General features: G+C 47.9%; 3 protein-coding genes across 3 annotated transcripts; 2 read left to right on the plus strand and 1 right to left on the minus strand.

The window, feature by feature from the left end:
- Positions 1 to 276: 276 nt before the first annotated feature.
- Positions 277 to 3,634, plus strand: LOC100824188 (NAD(P)H dehydrogenase (quinone) FQR1). Its single transcript, XM_003568117.4, has 3 exons — positions 277 to 496; positions 2,594 to 2,687; positions 2,886 to 3,634. The coding sequence occupies exons 1-3, from the start codon at positions 330 to 332 to the stop codon at positions 3,381 to 3,383; spliced, it is 759 nt and encodes a 252-aa protein (XP_003568165.4). The 5' UTR covers positions 277 to 329; the 3' UTR covers positions 3,384 to 3,634.
- A 1,381-nt stretch (positions 3,635 to 5,015) lies between these two features.
- On the minus strand, positions 5,016 to 7,832 carry LOC100841119 (transcription factor bHLH123). Its single transcript, XM_003566021.4, has 7 exons — positions 6,867 to 7,832; positions 6,480 to 6,747; positions 6,239 to 6,382; positions 5,979 to 6,044; positions 5,737 to 5,802; positions 5,532 to 5,594; positions 5,016 to 5,378 (listed from the first exon to the last, which is right to left on the minus strand). Exons 1-7 carry the CDS (start codon positions 7,064 to 7,066, stop codon positions 5,229 to 5,231), a joined length of 957 nt encoding a protein of 318 aa, XP_003566069.1. The 5' UTR covers positions 7,067 to 7,832; the 3' UTR covers positions 5,016 to 5,228.
- A 2,560-nt stretch (positions 7,833 to 10,392) lies between these two features.
- On the plus strand, positions 10,393 to 14,168 carry LOC104582622. The gene is made up of 7 exons (XM_014898552.2): positions 10,393 to 10,629; positions 12,013 to 12,186; positions 12,268 to 12,438; positions 12,577 to 12,658; positions 13,047 to 13,114; positions 13,279 to 13,327; positions 13,778 to 14,168. The coding sequence occupies exons 1-7, from the start codon at positions 10,393 to 10,395 to the stop codon at positions 13,879 to 13,881; spliced, it is 885 nt and encodes a 294-aa protein (XP_014754038.1). The 3' UTR covers positions 13,882 to 14,168.
- Positions 14,169 to 17,611: the final 3,443 nt, after the last annotated feature.

A 17,611-nucleotide genomic window follows, 5' to 3' on the forward strand; every position in this document is an offset into this window, starting at 1 on the left:
TTGATTCAAATCTATTTAAAAATAGACGTATCTATATACTGAAATACGTCTATATACATGTAATATTTCGATAGTTAATATGAGACCGAGTAGTACCCGTAATTTATTTTTATGGTTTTTCCCTTGTCAGCAGCATATAACTCCGGACACTCTTCCCCGAAAAAAAAAACTCTGGACACTCTGCTGACGAGCAGCGCGTGACGCAGCACAACTGCACAAATGGCACGACCAGGGTGCCCGGATCCGCTTGGCAGCACTTGGTTGGATGACCTCGGAGGTCAACCAAAACCAAGCACGGCAAGACCCCCGCCTGGCCAGCCGGCCTATAAATGCTCCCGATCCTCCCCTCTCCAACCCCCACACTGTCTCCTGCCCCATCCTCCTCCTCGAACTCATTAAACATCCTGAGACTGACCCCTCCGTCCTCCTCCTCCGACCAGATCTCAGATCCGCGGAGCTCCGGCGCGCCTCCAATGGCGGTCAAGGTCTACGTCGTGTAAGCACCCACTCCCTACTTGGAACCGCCTCGCTATTGCCCCCCACTACACCCGTGCATGTGAAACTGAATGTTAACTGATTCATTTATACTACTGATGTTTATCACACATGGCTGATGATCCTGTGCCTACTTTTGTTCTTATCGAAACGTATAACCCGTGTTCAAATTTTCTTCTCGCAATGCTCACGTTCATCGGTCGATGCATCTAGCGCGAATCCTGTTTCGATCACAGAGAGTCTAGGTTCAATGAACTGAAACTAGTGGAGGGGAGACTGAGAGAGTATTTAGTCGCGAATAACTTTTGCAGTTGTTATAGATCAATTATTAGCTGTGCCTGTGAGGACATGTATCCATGGTGGATTGGTGGTGGTCCTTGCATAGGATGGGGTCGATGCCGAAACTGATGGGGACCTGATCCTGCACTAATCGTGAACTGTTCCCTTTACCTGAAATTTCCCCCCTCTTTGCCGTGGGAAATGCACATCCGTGTTGTCTGCACTGCGGCTGACATCCGCGACTTCACCAGCGTTTTTGCAATGATTTGGGTTCTCTATTATTCCTTCCGATCCATAAAAAGTGTCGCCCATTTTGTACCGAGTACTAAGTGGACGACACTTTTTATGGATCGGAGGAAGTACTTCTGTACTTGTATTGTAGGAGTACAATTTTTCAAAAGTTTACGCGTAGAGATTGCAGTGCATTTGCGGTTACTAGTGATAGTGGATGCGATCAGCACCTTGGTTAATATCTTTCTGATGAACAGAACCTTGATTACTACCACCACAAGTTCTGCTGCTTTGGGAAAGATTTCCTATATGACAACCAGAATATGCCATATCTTTAACAATTCGCCTGTTCCCACAAACTATTTAGGACAGCCACTGCTTGAAGTGCTCAGAAAAGGGCAACTTGCAAGTTTTTCTAGGACTAATGCGATTTGTATGTACATGAATAAATATGTTGTATATTATTATTTTCACTTAATTAAACTTTTGATGACCTTCTTTCAGTTTACAAACACAAAATTGTCAAATACAGCACTGCAATAAAAATGCCATTTTCTGTTCAAGTGGATTTTGCACTACAACCCAACTGTCCCCTGTTCTGGATGTTTGCTGCTAGTTCAGTGCTACACTACCTGACTACCAACATGGACACCTTTTCTAAACTTATGCATGTCTTAACAAAGCTTATTTGAACCACGAAATCAGGCAATGCGTAATAATTAATATATGCAACAGTATGACCAGGTAGTCCAGTGGGTTTCTCAATATATATAGGCTGTAAATACAACCTGTCCTGAAAGAATGAGAACCTGCATGACCATTTTGAGGATGTCGCTCTTGACCAACAGAAAATTAGTAGTGTCCTCAAGCATATTTGAGTGTTCAGTGCTTAGTGCAATGCATGCATCCTGCTATTGGCAAACACCATTTTATGTGTCAGTACACATCACTCGTCTTTTATTGAAGTCACATCTATAGGAATGCTTAAGCACATAACTAACCACCCTATCATTGTCTAACATAAACTATAACTGAGCCATGTTTTTTTTTCTTTTTGCTGGCTGAATGGGATTGCCCAACTACCAAAAGTAAGCATCTAGAAGCCTTTGAATAAAAGATGGGAAACACTAGGATTATTTTATTAAAACTTTGTGCATACTTGACAACTGAAAGCAAATCATTAGTACGGAGTAACATTTTTTACATCGTTGTCAAGGTCATAATTTGTACTACCACACATGGTATTCTGTTTACTCGGTGTCTGGGAGCAAACTCTTTCATCATCTACAGTAACTTGCAGCCATAACTTTTACTGAAGTAGTTGTAGTTGAACTATATAATTGTGTGGAAGTTCTGCGCATAGGTGTCTTTGTTGTTTAAGTGATTTACATTTCCGCATAATATGCAAGTTGGTGCATGATGTCCTCATTCTCTCTCCGTAAGCCTGACGCTGTTCCTAAAGTTCCCTCAAATGCGCATAACAGAAAGTCATAGAGATTGATGTTTTATCAGACAAGACATATCATTGTGTCTTGCTTCTTGTGCATCGATAAAGAAAGGAGTATAATGATTACCAAATTTCTGACAGGTATTACTCCATGTATGGTCATGTTGCTAAACTAGCTGATGAGATCAAGAAAGGTGCCTCCTCTGTTGAAGGCGTAGAAGTTAAAGTGTGGCAGGTCAGTCTCAGCAACCTTGTAGCTCAGGCTCAGTTAATCAGTTGAAACTTGAAACGATGTGATCTCTCACTGTGAGTTCCAAGAATTAGTGTACTACAGAGTCTGAAGTCACATCTAATTTATGCAATCGAAATTTATTGTGCATAAATTTCATGAACACCACTCGAACTCATATATATTCACTTCACCACTCGACAGGTCCCTGAAATCCTCTCTGAGGAAGTGCTCGGCAAGATGGGCGCTCCTCCAAAGACCGACGTGCCGACAATCACGCCGCAAGAGCTTGCCGAGGCCGACGGCGTGCTCTTCGGGTTCCCGACGAGGTTCGGCATGATGGCGTCGCAGATGAAGGCCTTCTTCGACGCGACGGGCGGCCTGTGGCGCGAGCAGAGCCTCGCGGGCAAGCCGGCCGGCGTCTTCTACAGCACGGGCACCCAGGGCGGCGGGCAGGAGACCACCCCATTGACGGCGGTGACCCAGCTGACGCACCACGGGATGGTGTTCGTGCCGGTCGGGTACACGTTCGGCGCCAAGCTGTTCGACATGGACAAGGTGCAGGGCGGCAGCCCGTACGGCGCCGGCACGTTCGCCGGGGACGGGTCCAGGTGGCCGACGGAGATGGAGCTGGAGCACGCCTTCCACCAGGGCAAGTACTTCGCCGGCATCACCAAGAAGCTCAAGGGTTCCTCCGCTTGAATGTTTGATCAGCTGCAGCTCCTTCGCCGCTGTCTGCTGCTGCTGCTGTTATCTGTATCTGTGGAACTTACTTTGCAACATGCGTGATGCGGGTCGATGTGATTGGCTTTGATTGAACTGGTTGTAAAGTTTGTAAGTGAATTTTGTGCTTCTATATAATCTATACCATATCATGTTAGTAATGTATTCTGGGTATAATCCAGTGATGATTCTGAACTGAATAAAGATTTGGAGCTCGTTGATGCGCCTTAGTCGACAGGCTTAATTAAATCCCATAAGCACCGTATAAAGCTTATTATGGGCCGAAATCGTTGTTGCGTTAAAACTCCCCTTGCAAGGCTTGCTGAAGCTTTGTTTTGATGGCCCTGCTCATGGCCCAAGCCAGTGGCAATTGACAAGATTGACAGCACGTAGTTGACCAACGAGGTTAAATGTTCCATGATTGTATGATTTGATATTAAGAGGAGGATTAAGACGTACTCGAGGGTCCATGAGTGTTTTTATGTGGAATCATGTGGTGCCAAACCAACCATATGGCCCAAGCCGGCGCACTCTCTGGACAGGCAGCTGAAGGAAAAGTAAGTCAAAGATGTGGTTGGCCATGTAGAAGTTAATATGCCTCTGTATTTCTGATGGGGCATTATTGCATTTGATGGGATCAATGCATGTTTACCCTCTTTGACTTGCATGCAGAGACAATGAAGAAAAAAAATTAGGAGACACATCAGGAGATAGTAACATCTGTGGAAGACGTCCTAGGCTCCTAGCTACTTAGTTTAGTTAGTAGTAGTACTACTCAAAAGAGGACGCTAGTGCATTGTAGTCAAGGATGCAATCTTTTCGTGAAAGAATTAACGAACGATCCTAGATGCTATACCAAGACTGCGTTGCTTAATGACGTAAGTAGGAGTAGTAGCAGATCTGCAATACAGAAATGAGGAGAAATTGCTCTGTTTTAAAGGGACATATCACATTATATATCCATTGACATGTTATTTCTGAAGAGCTTCAGAAGCACAAATAAAAAAACTCGAAAAGGGGCCTTCCCAGCCTCTGCATCGAAACACAGCCAAACAAATCAAATATTTGGAAGCTAGCAAATATGTTTCCAGTGCGTCATGCAGAGAAAACCTTGTACGAGCTACACCAACTAATCTTTTATTTTCACAAAATTAGTTCTCTGAATTCACTAACGAAACCAACTGTTATGAAAGTTTGAGACAAATAAAAAGGAGCAGATGGCCTCACTTGGTAATTCTAGAACTTAAACACGAGGGTACACTTCTATTGTTCTTTTGTTGTTGTTGAAGAAATTGACATTAGAGTTTACTTTATTATCATCAACTGCTCAGGCTGCATCCAAAACCAAACCCTCCAATTTCTTTCAAATGTTTGCACCTGTTCCAACATTCCCCTCCCACCACAATTAACTTGCCAATACAATACTAGTATGGCATTATTCCTTCGGAAAGTTGCTCTTGTTATCTTATATATACGGTGGCATATGGTTCTTCTCTACCAGGCTGCCAGTCCCAACAAACATATCCTTGATGTTAATTAAATTGACCTGTCTTTGAAGACTTGCCTTCCTACTCCTAGCACGTAATTAAAATTCTCTTTCAAGTATATATATCTCCCCTATTTTTACTGCTGCTCTTGCTTTTCTTCCATTAAATGATCTAGACATTTATTTCACTTATACAACACACTGCTGGTTGCTTTTGATTAAACACTAGCTGTACTGATTTACTGGCATGAGTACACATTGCTTAACTTAGCACACACACTACACACGCATATACCTCTAGCTACATGCATGCTAGCTACTACATGAATCATGAATGGCTATCGAAATGTGCCTCCAACTCCGAAGGTAGGGTTCCAGAACTCTGGCGCCGCCTCGTTCGCCACCGTGTAAGTGCTCGCCACCGGGACGAGGCACAGGCCTCGGCTCCGCAGGTCCTCCTTCGCCTTCCCGTCGACTTTAATGGAACCCTAGCTCATGAGAAAAAATGCAATTGTTGATTTGTTATTGCAAGGAAACCCAACACAGCGGAGTAACAAAACACAATCTGAAGTAATTGCTGATTGAACTCTCAAATAATTAGTATACTCCACTTTTTTAGTACATGTATGCATACTACATACCTGCAGTTGGTGCTGGTCCTGCAGGGCGCGGCCACAGCTGCTCAAGTACGGAGAGCTCAAAGACTGCAGAGATAAACCCAACGGCTTACGTGTTAATTCATCATCATGAGAGACAACTTGTGCCTTTTGGGAATCAAATGCTAGTAGCACAATAGCATAAATTTCTCTTGGAGCATCGATCTCAATAGGGAATCGGGGTACTCACGGCGACTTGATCGTGAAGGAACTTGATGTACCCGATGGCCTCGTGAAGAACCGATGCGGTGTCCGTCTAAAGGGTCGATCGAAAAGGATACAAAAGGTTAATATACTCACCAACTTACAGATGTATTATTTCATCAGAGTATAAACTACAAACAGAAGTGAAAAGGGAGAGAAAAATATTAATACAAAGTACTAGTAGGGCGTGCAGGAAAACAAAGGAAAAATGGCCCGGTGGATATATACCTTCCCGAAAGGCGAGACGAGTTGCTGGAGCGCAGTGATTCTGTCCCCGAGCTTCTCTTTCCTCACCTGCCGATGAGAATCGAAAGCAATCATAATCCAGTTGACGCCTTGACGCCAGAGGCTAGAGCATGATAATATTTTAAAAAAAAATTGCGGGTGATAATATTTTAATTTAAATTAAGGTGGAAAATGTAATTCAGATCGAAGGGCGGAAATTGTAATTCAGAAGGGGAAAATCTGATCGCTCGGCTAGTGAGTACCTTGAAAGTCGGCAACGGCGACGGCGTGTCGATCCGTGGCTTCTTCGATGCCACGGGCGAGCCAGCGCCGGCGCCATTTCTCTTCGTGGCCGACGACGAGCAAGCGTCCTGATGAACCTGAACAGCTGCAGGCCCGGTATTGGACTGCATGAGATTCAATCAGAAAACCCTAGTTAATTGATACGTTCTGCAACCTTGCAATCTCGATTAGATCAGGCTGGCTGGTCACTGTAAGTAAGACCTTGATGTGTTCGGGCGGCGGCCCAGGAGATGATCCGAAGATCCCCGACGACGAGCTGATGAAGAAGCCGCCGCCCGGCAACTGCTGCTGCTGCGAGCAGAACGGCGTCATCGACGGCCGGCTGTCCGCGTATTGCAGGGACGACACGCCGGGCTGCTGCAACAACGCTGCTTGATCGAGCAGGAATTGGCGGCTGGCGTCGCCTTGGAGGCCGAGCAGCGCGTTGAAGCTCGTGGGGTGCTGCTCGGATTCCGCTGCTTTCCCGTCCCTGCTAGCCGCGCCATGCATGGAACCAAAGATACATCAAAAGCTTAATTGATGGAATTATGGAGAACTGGGGACCAATCGAGGTGGATTATAGCTTGAATGATTTCTGCACTTAGTTACATGAAGGCTCGCGTCCAATCCATGTCTGGATCAGCGAGGGCGAAGGACGCGGCGGTGTGATCGACAGGGAAACCTGCAGGCTGGGACGAAGCCACCGAATTCCTACTGGTCGGTGACTCGGTGGCCGGCGCCGGCGCCGTCCTGGAGCACGCCGGCGCGCCGCCGCCGGTGCGTGCACCGCTCCACCACTCCTCTGCCATGGTGATCGAATAGATCGATCAAGCTAAACGGATCGATCGATCGCGCGCCGGTGTTTATGGCAGACTGCGAATATTAGTGAACTCGGGGGCACGAGGGGATTCGGACTTCTGATGACTATATTGACTTGTGAGTTCTGACCTTTGAGTCGATGGGGCTGAAGTGCAGTGGCTAGTTTATATATGGTCGTTCAGGGCCTCTCTTTCCGTTGATTTCTTGACTTTGATTAGAGTAGAATACTTAGCTAGCTCTCGCGTGGCCGGAGGCCCCGAAGTCAAGGAACAGGCATGCGCACTGCGTCCTTGAGCAGTGCTGATGCTAGAGAAATCCTTGGACCCTTGCTGACCTGAGAGTTGAAATTAGTCTAACTAGCAGAAAAAAGAGCCATCTAGCAGGAAAAGAGTCCGTCCAGAAAAGTACACGTCCCTCGGCTTGTCGAAATGTTCGTTTTCCGTCCCTTAAAAAAACGTACTTTTTTCGTCCTCTAACTTTCAAAACCGGACAATTTCCGTCCCTCCGTCAACCTGAAGTGGTTTTTCTGTCCACGTGTCCGGTTTTACTCATCTCAACTGCACCACCTTCTTTGTCCATTCCGGCGACGGTGAGGGATTGCCGCGGTGGTGGTTGGCTACTTGGTGGCGAGCTACGTACACGGGTGAATCTGAGTGGGCCGGGGCCATTGCCTCGGCCATTGGAGGAGCCAGAACGACGATGATGGGCGGCTGGCGGCGTCAAGCTCCGTCGCGGGGAGGCTCTAGGTGTGGGTGCCAAGGCATGGGCGGTGGCGTTAGTGAGGCGGGGAGGCTTCAAGGGCAGCGCGGCCACCAGAGTTGGAAAGAGAGGCCCACACCTCAAGCGAAGATGCCGAATGCGGGCGGGATCGCGGAGCGGTATGATGGGTGGAGCAACGGCAACGACTTCACTTGAATGGAAAATGAAGGTGCCCCATTGGAGAAGAAGAAGTAAAACCGGCCACGTGGACAAAGATACTGCTTCGGACCGACCGGAGTAACTAATTAAAAATGTCCGGTTTAGAAAGTTGGAGGACGAAAATTGACCGGCTTTGAAAATTGGAGGACAAAAATTGTTGCCTTGTTGGAGGAAGAAAATGGTAGGACGATTCCCTTTTTTCTGGACGACCATTGCTGGTTTCAAGCAGCCATCGAGGCATCGATCATTGGAGCGTGTAATCTTCCTCTCCGGACGCGACATCATTGCATTGTTCGCGAGCAAGTAAAGCAGGAACGCGCTGTGTGTGTTTTTTAAGTGTAAAGCAACGGCCATTAGTTATGGCCACGCAGCTGCTAGCTAGTCAGCTCAGCTTCTAGCTGATTCGATCAAATCTCTGCAGACAAACGTGCACCCTAAACGCACTATTATACGTAGCCGGCCGGGGCCCGGGAATAATCCTGAAAAGCGATTATTCATCTCAGATTAGTCAGAAGAACGCACGGCCACAAGTCCACGCTGTAATGGCGACTCAGGATGTCGTGGGCACCACGCGCCGTGACCGTGTATACGTACGTGGGACGGCCGACCGATTGGTTGGTTTCCCGGCCGGATGGAGTCAAAGCCGGCACCGAAATCGACCGCCACCGCTCTGCCTGCGCCACCCGTATAGTCCATTCGCGATTCGCATCTTTCTCCTGTTGCTTGATATACAGTGCTCCTCCTCCTAGCTCCTGTACATCTGACCTTTTCTTTTTTTGACCTTTGTCTCGCGTCAATATAGATCACCTGCAGGCAGACACCACCGGCTTGAACAGCAAGCTCGCTGGTTCAGTTTGATGACTTAATTGGGAGTCTGGAAGCTAGCCGGAGGATCTCGGAGGCAGGCAGGGGCAGTTTAATTTGCATACGCAGAACTAGGATATCGAACTGGTTGAGGAGCGCGTGTCACCTTTGGCAAGAAGACTCTAATAACCACTCGCAAGTCCATTAGGATATGGACAGCGGTGGTTCGGAGCTAGTAGGAAGCAACCGCTGCATTGCGACTGCGAGGAAACCTTCGGCTGGTTTAGACTTTGCGGCCTGTTTAACTAAGGCAAAGACGCATCTCGTCTTCCACCTACGAAGCTCGACATGTCTCTCTCTAGCTGTGGACATTACGTAAGGATCTCCCAGCCACAGCACCGACTTTCCTTGTTACTGAATTATTAGCACACAGAGGAAGGGATCGCAGTACTGTAATGTACTGCTCTCTCCGTTTCATAATTCTTGTCTTAAATTTGCTCAAAAATGAATGTATCTATTTCTAAAACCGTCTAGATACATGTAATATTTCGACAAGAATTATGGAACGGAAGGAGTACTCCGTAAGAGATTACTAGATGAAAAGTTCAACAAAATTAGTTTGGGGATGTCTGTTAGTAGTAGTACCTTTAGCACGTTATGAAACTATAAGGTCGACTTTCAGAACCCTGTTTCTGAAGTACTCCAGTAAAGACCTGGCAACAAATAAACCTTGCACCGTGCCTCTATGTAGCTATTAAGAAGTCGACAACAAGTTCATCAACCAGGTCTCCTTCGGTGACGCAATCACTTAATTGACAGGACTGTTCTTTTCTGACGGTTTTACTTAATTAATTAATCCCCAACACTTTACCAGAGCTAAATCTGACCCTTTGACTCATTAGTGACTTTCAGTCTTGGCCAGCCATCCATCTCAAGTTGTCAACTCTGCGACGCGTACGAGATATTTTCGTAGACGGACCATGTCCATGTGTAGCAGGAAACAACAAAAAGTTGGTCGGCGAAGTAGTGCAAAACCTCTGCCTAGGTCAACGAGGGAAATCAACGAAAACCAAGTATTGGTCCTTCCAAAGATCCTTTCAGAGCTTATTGAGCCCGACTACCACTCCCTGAAACTGAAAGAGATTTGACCAGATTGTCCGCGATTGTCCTTTAACAAAAGCTCTGGTTCCATGGACATGCAAGGGAGCAGGACCTGCCTGGGCGCCTGGCCAGATAGCTAGTCAACGGCTGTAGATGAAGATGTGGACGGAACTTCAGCATGCGTGCTCCTTCTCTGCAGACGAACACGTTCCCTGCTGATTAGATGCCATTCTCCTGGTCCTGAAATCGGGGGAAAGCAAGTCATTTGTTGATTTTAAGCACTGGTAAAAATAAAAACATTTCTACCCTTCCCGCTGCTGCGATTGGGGCCTCGCACAAGCTGGGTATTCTTCTTCTTGCAGCCCAATAGGCCACCGCGCACTGGCTCGATATTCTTCTTCTTGCAGCCCAATAGGCCACCGCGCACTGGCTCGATATTCTTCTTCTTGCAGCCCAATAGGCCACAGCGAATAAGCTCTTGTCACAACTACGCATGCAGCCCAAAAGCCTCAGGACAGACGCGCGCGCGAAGCTCCACTCCAATCCTGGATTTTGTCTTTCTTTCTTTGAGAGCACGCACCGTCCTGGATTGGAGTGGAGCTCGACGGCCCAGCGTCTGGGGCTCCCGTTCGCTGGAGTTGGCCCATCAAAGCGGTCCTGCATAACGCAGGCGACCCGCTGCTCATGCCGGATCGCCCAGAGGCAGCAGGCGTCGCGCGAGCGCGACCCAGTAGATCGTGCAGTACCCCCTCAAAAAAAAAGTAGATCGTGCAGTACCGTGTGAATTGTGATCGACCAAAAGATCATTCGGAGCTCCTCTTCAAAACAAAAAAAAAAATCTTCTAAGCTAGGCCAAAATTTGCTGAGAGCCGCCACATGAAGTTAAACCTTAGCCAGGCAGAAGCTTCGTCTTTGACAAACAATTTGGCATTGAGATACCGGAAACTATGGATCAACGTCTGGTAAAGTTTTGCTACATTTTTCGTTAGCTTGGTGTGTTCTTGACGGTGACGTCTCGGCGAGAGGGACGGCGTCATGTAGAAGATTGGTGTCCAGGCTCTGTCATCGTCTTGGTGTAGGTGTTGCGACATATTACATGGAGTGAGTGGTTCTCGTGACATGTTTTCTTGTGTTTGTTTTTTCCTTGCAATTCAACGATGGAGAGGTGTTTCTATAGCTTCTCTTGCATGGTGTGTCCTGGCCATGTTGCGTCCTACGAACTTAGTTCTCACTAACAGAGGTGGACGGCTCAACGGCTTTTCAAAACCTACGTCGCAGCTCGTGCAAGCATGATTTTTAGCAACTTCGTCGAAGAAGCAAGATGGAGTTTTCAGTTTTATCGAGAATAATATGTGTGTTCGTTTAAAAAAGCAAGGCCGTGATTTTGTTTTGTTTTGCAAAAACAAAAGCCACGAATATGCAAGTAGAGCCTGATGACGACGGCGGATGAATTATACCACCCAAACGGGAACGCTTTTTACATCCAACTTCATCTTGCTTCTTGGACGAACTTGCCAAAAGAATCGTCGCACGAACGTACACGTACAAAGCTGCCGCAAAAGGGTAGAAGCGGAAACGTGTATAATTGCCCTTTTCGATACCGAAGCAATTAGCGTACGTACAAAGCTGTTTGGCACATGCACGCCGCGGAGGGGACACTCGCTCGTTCGTGCACGCACACACTTGTCCCAACGAACGCGCGTGTAATTTAGCTGACGACATCGATCCTCGTCTGCTGTCTGCGCGACGCCTCCATGCACAAGGAAAGTCATATCAAGCGTGGGGAGACTACCATTGGTGTACGTGTCTTTACTATTCTTTTACTATGTTAGTGCATGTACATCCTCCTCCTCCCTCGCACGAGCGAATCCCTCTTACTACCGATTCCCTACCGATTCCCTTGGTGGGCTTACCGAATCAATCGCGCCCGCATCCCCTCTGATTCCCTAAAAAAAACTTTCGATTTCTCTCTCCCCTACACGATCCCATCTCTCTCTCCCCCATCCCCGAGCCGCCACCGCTCGCATCGTGCCCGCAGCCCCCTCTCCTCCGCCGTCGCGTCGTCCCGGCCCCTGCTATCCTCCGCCTCCCCTCAGCCCCCAACCGTAGGTAGGTAGGTCCACCGAGAGGCAACGTGAGGGTAGCGCGCAGGTTCGTGGTCCGGCAGGCCCCCGGCGGCGAGTGGGAGGCCGAGGAGCACGCGGTCGAGTACGACACGGAGGACAGCCTCGACGTCCTCCACTTCCAGATCTTCTCCCTCACCTCCGTCTCGCCCGACCTCCAGAAGGTTCGCTCCCTCCTCGACCGCTCCTCCTTTCCGGGATCATCCGAGCGTGCTGCTGATGCAGAGTGGTGACTGCCCGTGCAGATCGTGGTGGAGGCTGATGGGTCCGTTGTGGACGACGGCACCGACCTGGAGTCCATTTCTAAGGGCCTCCGCCTCGTGTCTATCGACGAGGGGGAAGACGCGGACGCGGCTGCGGCTGCAGTGACAAGGGCACAGGAGAAGTCTGACGACGAGCTCGTGGGGATGATTCAGGTGTGGCTTCGTTAATTGACATGCCTGCGACGATGCCTGAGCTCTCAACTGATGTTCCAATTTCTAAGGTACTTAGGTATTTAGGCACTTGCAAAATCATCTTATGTTCTGCTACTTGCAATTGCTTTATGTATTTAGGTGTTAGTTAGTTGGAATCGCCCAGCGCATGGACTTGCCAAGTGCAGGACGTATGCATCGCTTCAACAGAAGTCCATATGCAGTGCGTCTAAGTTTTGCCCATTCTGTAGTAGGACATCTCAATCTAATTATTCTCTCTTTTGTGGTCTATTTTCTCTCTATATGATCTGCCATTTTCCTTCCTACCCCTTGCAATACAGACATAGATGAAAAGAAAGAGTGCTCTGATTAATACAACTTTGTCTGTGTTGCTACAAGATTTTCAATAAGTTGCTTTCAACATGGCCTATTTTTATTTCTGGTACAAATTGATAGCAAATCTGATGTGCATGTTTCTATTTTTGCTGTGATTTTCATTTTCAGCGACTTTGATCAACTCTTTTTTATTTCAATCCAAGATGTAGAGATTTAATTTATTGTTATATTCATTTTTCATTTATATGGCTTACGGGGAACTCTTTGCATCACAGAACACCCCCCGGGCTTCCTGGCCTATCCTGTAAGCCTATTCAGCTTTGCACCAGGAGCCCCAAATAAGGTGACGTGACTTGAGGGCGTTTATGCAGTTACTACGCTCCTAAATGGAAACCTAACCTAAATATTGTACAAGTTTAAAGCTTGGCCTAGAAGACCTTTACTTGCTATTTTGTTTCTCCTATCCAAGGTAAAAGTCCTTGCTTGTTCTTCTGTTCTACATTTCAGATTACGGTTCGTTATGTGTCGCAGCGAACAACATGGAAGTATCTAAAAGGTAAGGTTTCTCTGTTTTACTCATATCTTCAGGCAGCACGTTTGATGATTGAAGGGTTGTGGGCTTGTGGCGTTCTAGCAGACCTATAAGATCTGAATGTGATTGTTGTTCCAACTGAACCATTATGAAAAAGTTGGGAGTTGTTATTTTGCATATGAAGCAATATGTTCCTTGGTTGTGGACCATATTACCATATTTTCATTGCCTTAATTTTTCTCTCTAATAACCTTCCTGAGCAGGTCATTGACATATACTCCATGTTGCTGCCAAAATCCACTTGGTTGTGGACCAATAAGAACTACTTAGCAGTAGTTACATCTGCAATTAAACATGCTCTGTCAGGGTTTCTATCATACCAAAACTACTGCTATAATTGGGTAAAGCTTTTATGATGAATGTGAGAACATGCATTGATTTTGCATTTTATTTGGCTCTGCATTATGCTTCCAGGTCATCATGCTGGTGAAGGAGAGGTCTGGGCTACGAAAAAAAGAGGTGGTCACTCTAGCAAGAATGATATAATATTCCAAGATGCATTATATGAGTCATGGTGAAAACATATTTGCAATAAAGCCACTGAGATCTCAATCTGGTTGGTTGTCATATGTAAAGCCTTGATGAGTTCATCTTTTCAGCCTTCCACCGCAGGAAACTGAAAGATGTCCGGAGCAAATGCAAAATGTATCTAGAAAAGTGCACGAATGTACGAATCTTTTATATCTAGCTATTGATGCATAATTTTGTTGAAAATGATTCTCTTCATATTCACCAACCGCAAATCTCTAATCATGTACACATTATTGTTGTCTGCGAAATCTCGAATCATGTATACATTATTGTTGTTTTTGTCTCTCTGTTACAACGCACGGGCACTTGGCCAGTAAGTGATTTTTTCTCTTGCACCGGTCGGGTGCTAAAACCACTATACATTTGGATCGACGCATGCTTAGATCACATTCCGAATTAACCAGACGATATATTTCAGCCATGAATCGGTCATCGCGGCGCATCGCACGTCACGCACCGCTGGATCATAAATTAGTTTTGTCGGCAGAGAATAATGGTATCGGAAAAAGGCCGGTCCGGCCGAGAGACTGGACCGCACGAGAGGCGAACATTCCCGTTCGGGCCGATCGACTCGGCGTGCACGTTCGGACATTCCCGTCGGTCGGGCCGCCTGGTCGGGAAGAAGACTGGATCTGTGTCGCGTGGGGGCCGGAGAGTGGGAATAAATGGCTAGCCGGCGAACCGAGCGTGGCAGCCATGTGCCGGCCGCGGCACAGGGGAGGGAGTCAGGGTGGGCTAGCTGCAGGGACCGGAGGCGTACGTGTGTCCGTCCGGGGCGGAAAGGAATGTCCCGACATGTCGCCGGGCGCGGACAAGCGACGTGATCGATCGGCCGACCGGGCTGTCTGTGCAGTGCAGTGCGGCGCAGGCCTTCTCTGTTCTTTACAGATGCCTGCCCGGCCGTGTGTCGGCACCTGTCTCTCAGCTCGCTCCTGCCAGCCATGAGCCATGCATCATCGGCGTGCGCGCATTATTCGCTACCAGAGCTAGGCGCTACAGTAGTGGAGCACTGCAGGCTCCATTGCGCCATGTCGTCACGTCTGGTAGGTCTCGACAAAATTGGCTCCTCTAACGTGCCGGGACGGCATCTACATAGGCACACATGTGTACAACTCGAACGGTCAAGGACGACGTTGTATGTCCAAGTAGGAAATATATTCTGTACTGTTCGGGTACTATTTTCTACATACACTCTAAAAATCTCATTGGCCTGGCAGCAATTATTCTCGACAAAATAGCATATTTCCAGACGATGCGATCCGTCATCGATGCTAAGTTATATGCGAGGGCTAGCCGGCTAGGACGAGCGATGCGTCGTGCTAGCGCAGCTAGCTGGCTAGTAGAAGTAGGCGACTGTGCGCGCCACTTGCAGAACCATTGATTGTCGTCTGTGCGGGAAAAGCTAGATCGGCCGGGGTGACGTGGAAATGGTGGCGCACAGCTAGCCGAGCCCCCAGAGATTTTGCCGGCTAGCTGGATATATATGCATGGATCGGCGCAATATTCGAAGCAGGCGTGTGCCTTTTGACCGTGCCCCTTTAGATCACACAGTTCGTACCGGCGCAGGACTGATTGATAGACCGACGATCCATGGATGCTCGATGCATGCTAGCTAGCTGCTGGGGTTAATTACCTGCTTGGGCCCGTCTCGCTCGCTGCTGCGTCACCGTTGCATGCCATGACATGCACTCACAGGTTAATTAATTAAGTCATTAACAGCATTTGGGTGAAGAATTCTTTGCAAGGTCGTTTGTACAGAAAGTCATTAAGTACAGCATTTGGGTGATGATGGCCAGGTCCTACGATGCGTGCGTGCGTGCGGTGCGGGCCGCGACGTCGACCGGTCCACGTACGGCCATGTCCCATTAACTCTACCGACGAATCGAATCGAACCGACCCGGCCGGCCGTGGCCTCTAGCTGGCTCGGTAGCTCTCTGCGTCCATGCGCCGGAGTCAGGCGCAGCATGGACTGACCTGACTCGCCCGTATGTAGCGCCTGTGCATGCGTCGGCGTACGGCAGCGAACTGTGGGCACGTACGCCCGCGTCGTAACTCATAGGTACTCCACTATGCTTAACTGATTTTGTGATGCGTACCTACACGTACATTCATCGATCACCACATGTGTGCCGGCTGTCGGCCACCTTCTTTTCGGCCGCAGCTTTTCAGAAACCAGCTTCAGAGAGAAACTGTTGCCTCACGAATCCTCAAGAAGTTACCCTGTTTCCTTCTTTTAGTTTTTCGAAATGCAGCTTGTTGTCTGATTCGACTAGGAAAAGTCTATAATGCCTCTAAATATCAATCATGTCATGTTTTGTTATTAGTATATTACTACGTCCGTTTCATAATTCTTATCTCAAATTTGCAAAAAAATAGATGTATCTATTCTTAAAAAGCATCTAAATACATGTAATATTTCGACAAGAATTATGAAACGGAAGGAGTATTTTGGATTTCTTTACCACATAAATGACAATTGAGATGAAATTGAACATAATAAAGTGATATATTTTATATACCTTAGTCGTCGCAAAGTTTCATATCTCTGTAATAACTGAAAACGTTGCTAAACACTACACGTCAATTTTTTATGATAATGCAAGAACGTGATGAAAATTTTAAAAACTAAATCAACTGTTGCCATCTTCAGAAATTATCAGACTGTACAGATGCCATCTTCAGAAATCATCAGACTGTACAGATGCCATCTTCAGAGCTTCTGACACTTCATACACACATGAAAACCTTCAGATTTTTCTCATTGAAGCAAATGCAAAAATTGAGTGTTGACACTTATGCGATGAGAAGATCAGGACGTTGGTGAGGACGGGGACCTGTTCCACCGGTGGTTCGGAGAGGACGTTGACCTCGTCTGGTTGGCGATGTCGTGGCAGATGGCGGCGGACGGAGAACGGAACTGCTCCGGCAGGGTGGCGATCCGGGAAGATGGGGTTGGCGGCGACGGCTCCTGGCCGGAAGGCCGCCGGCAGAATGGCGGCTGGCGGCTCACGGAGGGAAGGGCTAAGAATGCTAGCGGCTGGTGGAAGGAGGTGTGGGAGGCGTCTGCTACATGGGAGAAGGGGAGGCCGGCGGCGGATCCCGAGAAGGTGGTGCAGGTGCCGGTTGGGGGGTGGGTGGGGGGTGGAGAAGGCGGCAAACGGTGGGGAGGAAGCGAGGCGGCCATCGGAGCAGCGGCTACAGTGGAGCTCCACTAGGGTTTGTCGATGGGGAGGCGTCGAGCGTGAGGGGATTGGGTGGGTGTTCTTTGCAGTGAACTCGACGGTGGCATTTTTGCCGTAATAAGGGTTCGTCGCGGGGACATAGTCGGAATGCTGGTGCGGAGAAGCTCAGGAAGCTGGTCTCGGACGATTTATTCCAGCAGGTCCTTTTACACGTGAGTTGAGATGTGCTTCTAATTTCAGACCTAGCGAAATTTTCTTTTCTTTTCTGTTTCAGCTGGCTGGTATCTGGGAGCTGAAAAGAAAGAAGGGGGCCTTAATCTTAGGTTACGGCAGAAGGGGCTAGCTTAGAACGATGCATGCACTGGTGGAGGGAGAAAAAGCAAAAGGAAAGCGATGCGAAACGGAAGTCGTGGAACGCATGATTAATTTCCCGGCCGTGCAGTGCCGTTAGCCGTACGTACGTTGCAGCACCTATCGTACGTTGCAGCACCTATCTGCAAAATCCCGGTCTGCTTCAAGCAGTGATCGATGTGCT

The sequence above is a fragment of the Brachypodium distachyon genome, chromosome 2 (assembly GCF_000005505.3).
Source record: "Brachypodium distachyon strain Bd21 chromosome 2, Brachypodium_distachyon_v3.0, whole genome shotgun sequence".
Classification (NCBI taxonomy): Eukaryota; Viridiplantae; Streptophyta; class Magnoliopsida; order Poales; family Poaceae; genus Brachypodium; species Brachypodium distachyon.